The 7,411-nt window shown below is 58.9% G+C and overlaps 1 protein-coding gene across 1 annotated transcript; it reads left to right on the forward strand.

Annotated features, from left to right (window-relative positions):
- The first annotated feature begins 1,776 nt into the window (after window positions 1-1,776).
- PRSS57 (protease, serine, 57) lies at window positions 1,777-6,671 on the forward strand. The gene is made up of 5 exons (XM_008592805.1): window positions 1,777-2,077; window positions 2,269-2,422; window positions 2,912-3,056; window positions 5,021-5,284; window positions 6,465-6,671. Exons 1-5 carry the CDS (start codon window positions 1,777-1,779, stop codon window positions 6,669-6,671), a joined length of 1,071 nt encoding a protein of 356 aa, XP_008591027.1.
- Window positions 6,672-7,411: the final 740 nt, after the last annotated feature.

Genomic DNA, 7,411 nt, shown 5'->3' on the forward strand with positions numbered 1-7,411 from the left:
AGGTAATATTCATCGCAGCCCTGGCGGGGTGTGTGGCTGGGGGAGATTTTCCAGATCTCTGCCTTGGTGCAGATCTGGGGGGCAGCTGGGGAAGGTGAGAGATAAGCAAGACCGGGGGACCCCCTAGTGTAGACTTGAGAGTCTTCCGAGTCCTGGGGACACAGCGGTGCCTGACGGCCCCAGCAGATTACAGCAGACAGAAGCCACCACAGAGTCTCCCAAGCAAATGTTAAACTGTCATCGGGCTCTGAGCGGCCATGCTAGGGGTCCCACACTGCCCCCAGACCCTGGAAAAGGCTTTCATGCGGACCTCATTGTTTCCACTTTCCTGGATGTTTCTTAAGGTTGTACTGGCTTCCTGCAACCGCTGCAACGAGCTCCCACGAACTTAGTGGCTTAAAACGACACCAATTTCTTCTCTCTCAGAAGACTAGAGCAAGGTGTCAGCAGGGCTGGGTGCATGCTGCTACACTGATGGTGCTGGTGGGGTGGTCCTGACCTCAACTAAAGACTTTCCAGGGTGGCACAAGAGCCTCTGACCTGTGTGTACCCTGAGGCTCACCAAGGCCCATTGCTTCCCTGCTCTACAGCCTCCCATGGCTCCCTGGTGCCTGTAGGAGAAGACCCTGCCTCTCGACCCCCTATTCAAGGCCCTGAACAGCCTGTGCCTGTCCACCTTTGTGCTCTCGGGCCACCAGAGTCTGTACTTTAGCCATGACCCCAAATCGGCTAGCCTCTTCCAGCCACCAGGCATTTGCAGTTGCTGGTACCGCTGCTGGAAGTGCCCTCCCCCTCTGTCTTCCACTAACTCGCTCAGGGATCCTCCTCCGGGAAGCCTCCCCTGACCTCCATGCCAGGCCACGCACCTCAGATGTGTCTCCCCACTGGCGACAGCAATAACCAGCACCAGTGGTTTGCAGGTGCCGGCTTGCGCCGGCCCACGCGAGAGCTGGTTGACTGAGCCCTAGTGCAACACTGACCAGCGTACCACTGCCGACCACCGTTGTGGTGCCAACCGCCCCCACGTGCTCTGCTCGCTGTACGCATGACTCATTCAAGGCTTGGCCACCAGGAGAATTCCCATCTCACAGGTGGAGAGACCCTGGCACAGCCCGTGTCCCACCAGATGGCATCTGGACCCTGGAGAGTGTCAGCCCCCTGGGGTCTCAGTCACTGCTGGATTCCCAGCTCCTAGCAAAAGGCCCGAGGTACAGCAGGCGCTCAATAAATAAAGTCCACAATAATCAGAGCTTTCCAGAAAACTGGCCGTTCTTGCCCTCACAGCCCTGAGGTCAGCGCTGAGGTTGCAGATAGGGAAACTGAGGTTCAGTGGGCATGAGGCATGCCCAGGACCGCAGGCCAGTGAGAGGCAGGGCGGGGGCCCTAGGGACACCTGCAACCCCTGGGAGAGCTGCAGGCTCCCGTTGGGTGGGACTGTGAGCCAGGCACTGAGGAAGCTGCCTACACTCGCGCAGCCGTGTGGGCATTGGGTAAACTGAGGCACAGAGGGGTTAAGTGACTTCCTGAGGTCACATGGTGACCCCCAGAACCTCATGCTCTCATCCACAGTCCTGTTTCTTGGCCTCACCTGCCAAGACGTCAATGACCAAGACGGCCGAATCATCTGATTTCCCAGAAACGCCCGGCTGGGCACAGGGTGTTGCTGGCGGGGCCAAGGCCTCCCAACCACAGGCCACAGCCCAGCTCCCCCTTTCCGGCGGTTGGGCGACAGTGAGCCCTCAGACCTCTTGAGGGAGACTCCAGCCTGTGACCACCATGGCACTGGGGACAGGAGGCTGGGGCCTCTGGCTGCTCCCTGTGGTCGCCGTCCTGACGCTGCTCATGAGGCCCCCTGGTGAGGACCCCCCCAAACCCCCTACCCAGTATCCCCCAGGCATCCCACCCAAGCCCTGTCAGACCCTGTACTGGGGCCCCCCCCAGGAACCTCCCAGGTACCTGAAGAACCCACGCACGGGCCCCCGCCTACTTAGCCCCCGATGGCTGCCCCTCTCTGGGCCTCCACTGGGGATGGGGGAGGGGGCCAGCTGGGGTCTTGGCCAGGCCCAGGTTCTGCAGGGTCTGGAGCCCCTCCCAGAGCACTTGGGGGGCTTGTGTTGGCCCCTCTGTCTCCAGCTTGCTCTCTGGTCTCTCTGTGTCTCCCTCTGACTTCTTTCCTCCCCTGCCCGAACTCCCACCTGTCCAATGCCAACGTTGCCCCCGTGAGCCCTTCATCCGGCACCCCTGACGCAGGCTGTCCGCCCATCGCAGGCTCCTGGGGGGCCCGCATCATTGGGGGCCATGAGGTGACCCCCCACTCCTGGCCCTACATGGCATCTGTGAGCTTCGAGGGCCAGCACCACTGCGGGGGCTTCCTGCTGCGAGCCCGCTGGGTGGTCTCTGCCGCCCACTGCTTCAGGGACAGGTGAGCCTCCCCCCTTGGGATGCCATATAAGCTGGATGCCAGGCCAGTGGGGCAGCCGGGGACACGCAGGGACAGGCTGGACCCCAGCCCCGTTGCAGGAGAGACCATCCTCGTGGGGGGCCAGACTTACCAGGCAGCAAAGAGAAAATAGAGAAGGGGCTTGTGGAGAGACGCAGAGAAGCAGCCATCCAGACCGCAACTAAATATTGTAACTATGCTGCTATCCGTTCTAAGTAGATCGTTACAACGGCCAAAATGAATATGGAAACGATTGTAGTTGATATGATAATTGAGGTGGGAATTATAGTAAATACAACAAGCGTTATGTTCATTGTAACTACGTTTTTGTAAGAATATTTCAAATTAATACTGCACCTACGGGAGTTGATACAATTGTGGTGGAATAATCACTGTGGAGGGGCTGGACTGCTGTGACCCCATTTTGCAGATGGGGACACTGAGGCCTCGCTCACCCTCCCCTCCCTGCAGAGACCCCCGCACGGGCCTGGTGGTGCTGGGGGCTCACACCCTGCATACCTCAGAGCCCACGCGACAGGTGTTTAGCATCGTGGCTGTCGTCACACACCCCAACTACCAGCCCATGACCCACGCCAATGATATCTGTCTGCTGCGGGTGAGACATGGGGGTGGGCGGGGGGTATGTGGGCAGGTCTGGCTGTCCCTGGCCATTCACTATGATCTGACTTCTGTTTTTAAAAGCAGCTGGACCCCATACTGGCCAGATACTGGGTGGGGTGGGGTGGGGGGAAGGATGGTCCCCTGTGAACTCCGGAGACAGGTCAGATCCCTCCTCTGCTCAGAACCCTCTATGGCTCCCACCTCCTTCAGGACAAAAGTGGGGTGGGGTGGGGGGAAGGATGGTCCCCTGTGAACTCCGGACACAGGTCAGATCCCTCCTCTGCTCAGAACCCTCTATGGCTCCCACCTCCTTCAGGACAAAAGCCAAAAGTCCTCTCGGTACTCACAGGCCCTGCTAGTCTGTCCCTGTCACCTCCACACCTGCCCTGTCAGTTCCCCCGTTCAAGGCACCAGCAATCTATGTTCCATCAGTAGCCCCAGCATGGTCCCATCTCCGGGCCTTTGCACAGGCTGTGTCCCCTGCCTGGTGCACCATTCCCCCCAGACACAGCAGGGTTTTCTCTCTTCTCTTTGGAGCTTTTCCTCAAACGTCGCCTTCCCGGGAGGCCTCCCCTGACCATGCCCCGCATTCTGCAGCCTGCTGTCCCTTTACCCTGTCCTGTCTGTGGTCTGGCACAGCCCTCAACTGCTAGCACCTGAACGATTCACTTCTCACCATGGCCGCTATGTACTGCCTTCTCCGGATCTCATGGACAGGGATTTTTGTCATCTTACTGCTGGGCTGGCCGGCCGCTAAGGCACACAGCAGGCACAGAAAGAGGGACTGACCGAGACTCCGGGGCCACCATGAAAAACCCAGATCCCACCCTGTGCTGCAGGAGCCCCTCTGGGCCTCTCTGTGGAGTTCTCTGGGCGAGAAGTGGCCCCTCCTGTAAATGTGGGTTTCACCCCCTGACCACGTGTGCCACGACCACATGGGCTCACCTCGCACGGCCCCCTCCTGCTCAGGGGCCACCCCTCTCCCTAAGCTTTCCACCCAGAAACCCCAAGTTAAATTCCAGGCACCGCTCAGGGTCTACTTTTTAGAGGGGAAATGTCCCAAACATGCCCTACAAATGTGGGAAAGATAAAACAGACACACTCACCAGGACAGTAATGGTCTCTTGGACTGGACGTCTTGGGGGTGCAGCATTCTGTGAACAAAATAAAACGGAGGCGGCGAGTGTCAGCGGCCAAAGCTTCTGGGTGAATTTTCCTCATTTGTGAAACCCCAAAGCCTAGGACCCCCCTGCTATGGTTTCCCCAGCCCATGGTACAGATGGGGAAACCGAGGCTGGTGGAGCAGTCAGGGATATACCCAAGGCCACGGAGTGAGCACCAAAACCAGGGGTCGGAGCCATTCCTTCCATAACCATTGATTGAGCACCAGCTGTATTCAAGGCACCAGGGACACAGTTACTGGGCTCCCCAGAGCCCTCAACCTGACACAGTGTGGCAGTTTGGTAAACCGGCCTTGGCAGGGACACATGGGAGGTCAGAGGGGGCTCCTGTCTCACCCTGGAGTCTGGAGAGGTGTGGAGGAGGTGGCAGGCTGAGTAGGAACAGTGCTCGGGCAGAGGGTGCCGCGTGAGGGTGCCATGTGGAGGGGGGCCCAGAGGTTTTATCCCAGGGCAATGGGGAGCCATGGGAGGGCTTAGAGCAGAGGAGATGGGGTTTGAAAGATCCTCTGGGCAGCTGAGGAGGTGCGACTGGAGGCCTGGAGGCTGGGGGAGGCCAGGGTCCAGGTCCAAGGTGGGTGAGGCCTGACGGGCAGGGGCTTGTTGTGACAAGGGAAGGAGGGCCTTCCAGCAGAGCCTAACGATGGCTGCGAATCTTCTCTTCCCACAAGCAGACCAGGTGTCTCAGATGGGTAAACTGAGGCAGGAGCCATGGTAGGTGGGTGGGCGGTGGGGAGAAGGGGAGAAGGGGGTGGCCCTGAACTCAATACTCTCTCTGCAGCTGAATGGCTCTGCTGTCCTGGGTCCTGCCGTGGGGCTGCTGAGGCTTCCTCGGAGAAATGCTAGGCCACCCATGGCTGGGGCACGGTGCCAGGTGGCCGGCTGGGGCTTCATGTCCAACTTTGAGGACCTGCCACCTGGGCTGATGGAGGCTGAGGTCCGAGTGCTGGGCCTGGACACCTGCAACAGCTCCTGGAGGGGCCAGCTGAGCCCTGCCATGCTGTGCACCCACAGTGGCGACCGCTGGAGGCATGGCTTCTGCTCGGTAAGATACTGACTTTCTGCCCCACCCATTTACTATATGGGGAAACCGAGGCCCACAGAGAGGGTCAGAGCAGGGCAGGGCCTTGAGAACTAAGTTCCACTGATGTTTGGCCAGATGCAGAAGCTGAGGCCCAGGAACGGCAGAGAGTTGACGAGGGTCATGCAGTGCTGCCACGTTCAGCTGTGTAGGTCATGCACTGCACAAAGCACTGGAGACTAGAATATTTATATAAGCAGCATCCAGTAAGGGGCAGTAATAGGCCTGCAGGAAGCAGCGCCTGCTCGTAAGACCTCGTATGCTGTGTGAGCTAACAGCAGCGTTGGCCCTGGTGCCGGGGAAGACGCTCAGCCTGGAGCGTCTTCTGTTCTAGGCAAGAGAGTGACAAGGTTCGGAACAAATTCCAGAGCCCAGCTGCCTGGGTCCGGTCCAGACTGTGCCACCTTCCAGATGTGTGACCTTGGAAAAGTCACCTCATTTCTCTGGGACTCACTTCATCTGTGAAACTGCCACACTTACAGGACCTACTTCATAGGGTCAGAGCGGATTCCAGGTGGCTGTTAGGGTGGTGGGACTGGGGTCAGAGATTTTAGGGTGAGCATTCAGGGAGGTCTCTCTGAGAGAGCACCTTGGAGCTGAGGTTTGAAGGAGCCTCACGCCGGGCTGAGAGACTGGTCGGAGGCTTGCTGTGTACAGCTGTGCAGGTCGCGACTGCACAAAGCACCATGGACTTGTGCGTCTGTAAAAGCAGGTCCGGCAGAGGGCAGAGGCAAGTCTCCAGGGTGTGCAAAGGCCGCAACAGAGAGGAGGCTGATGTGGTCAGGACCAAGCGAGTTATGAGCAGAGAAAGGCAGAGAGGTGGGTGGGGCTGGGTCCTCAGGGCCTTGAAGGCAGAGGGGTGGGTTTAGTTTTTCACTTTAAGAGCACTAGAGCGTCATGGAAGGGTTCTGAGGAAGGATGGTGATTGGGGCTGGCCGGTTAGCCCAGCTGGTGAGAGCGTGGTGCTGACAAATCCAAGGTCCAGCATTTCATGTCTGTACCTGCCAGCCAGCAAGGAAACAAAAGTGTGTGTGTGTGTGTGTGTGTGTGTGTGTGTGTGTGTGATCACATGACCTGGAGAAACTCCTTTGGGGAAAATGGGACCCAGAGAGGGACCCTGACCTTGCCTTTCCCTTCTCCCCAGGGGGACTCCGGGGGGCCCTTGGTGTGCAGGAGCAGGGCCCATGGCCTTGTCTCCTTCTCCGGCCTCTGGTGTGGCGACCCCAAGACCCCCGATGTGTACACACAGGTGTCTGCATTTGTGGCCTGGATCTGGGACGTGGTTCGGCGGGGCAGCCCACAGCCTGGCCCCCCACCCAGGACCACTGGGCCCTCCACAAGAGCTGCCTGAACCACAGCCTTGCTGGGTATACAAGTGGGATGGCAAATGGTGACCCTCAGCTCCGGGCCTGGAATATTCTGTGGCTGGGGCAGGGGTCCCCAGAAACCCAGGAAGCCTGGAGTACAGGAGTGAGGGTGGTGGTGGGGTGGTAAGGGGCATTTGTTCCAAATGAAAAGGGCCAAATCAAATGGAGTAAAATGTTAAGTGACTAACCAGACATTCTGGGTGCCAGCCTCACCCCCCAGTCAGCTCCAGGGTTCACTCCTCTTCCCCCAGTGTTCCCTTTGCCCGACCCCTCTCCACCCTCTCACAGCCCCACCACAAACCCCTCTGGATGTCCCCACAACACTTTATAGCCTTCACTCTGGCCAGCCCCCCGGCCTTTGCACCTGCAGACCTCCCTGCCTGGAATGCCGTTCCCCCACTCTACAGCTGACTAACCATGCTGGTGGACCGACGGGGAAACTGAGGCTGGGGAATTCTGAGTTTCCTGAGCAGGGGGGCTGCTGGGACAGCAGGGGGGTCTCCCCATCTCCAGCGTGGAATCCCAAGTTGGCCTGACCTCACACCAAGCCTTGCCCTCATGCTGCTTAGAATAGCACCTGTCACATGGAAAGTCCCGTCCGTCATTACCGTCACGGACCATTATACTGTATTGCTGTTGTCGCACTGCCTCATCCTTCAAGGCCAGGCCTCTGTTTCTGGACCTCATCAAGGCCTCTTTACTCACCCCCCCCCCCCCCCCCCCC

Source organism: Galeopterus variegatus, unplaced genomic scaffold, assembly GCF_000696425.1.
Source record: "Galeopterus variegatus unplaced genomic scaffold, G_variegatus-3.0.2 Scaffold8338, whole genome shotgun sequence".
Classification (NCBI taxonomy): domain Eukaryota; kingdom Metazoa; phylum Chordata; class Mammalia; order Dermoptera; family Cynocephalidae; genus Galeopterus; species Galeopterus variegatus.

Excerpts from the sequence above, each read along its gene's own strand:
- PRSS57 (XM_008592805.1), top strand. The coding sequence starts at position 1,777 with ATGGCACTGGGGACAGGAGGCTGGGGCCTCTGGCTGCTCCCTGTGGTC. Across the intron at positions 2,078-2,268 it reads CCAGGCCCAGGTTCTGCAGG|GCTCCTGGGGGGCCCGCATC; the intron begins GTCTGGAGCCCC and ends CGCCCATCGCAG. Across the intron at positions 3,057-5,020 it reads ATGATATCTGTCTGCTGCGG|CTGAATGGCTCTGCTGTCCT; the intron begins GTGAGACATGGG and ends CTCTCTCTGCAG.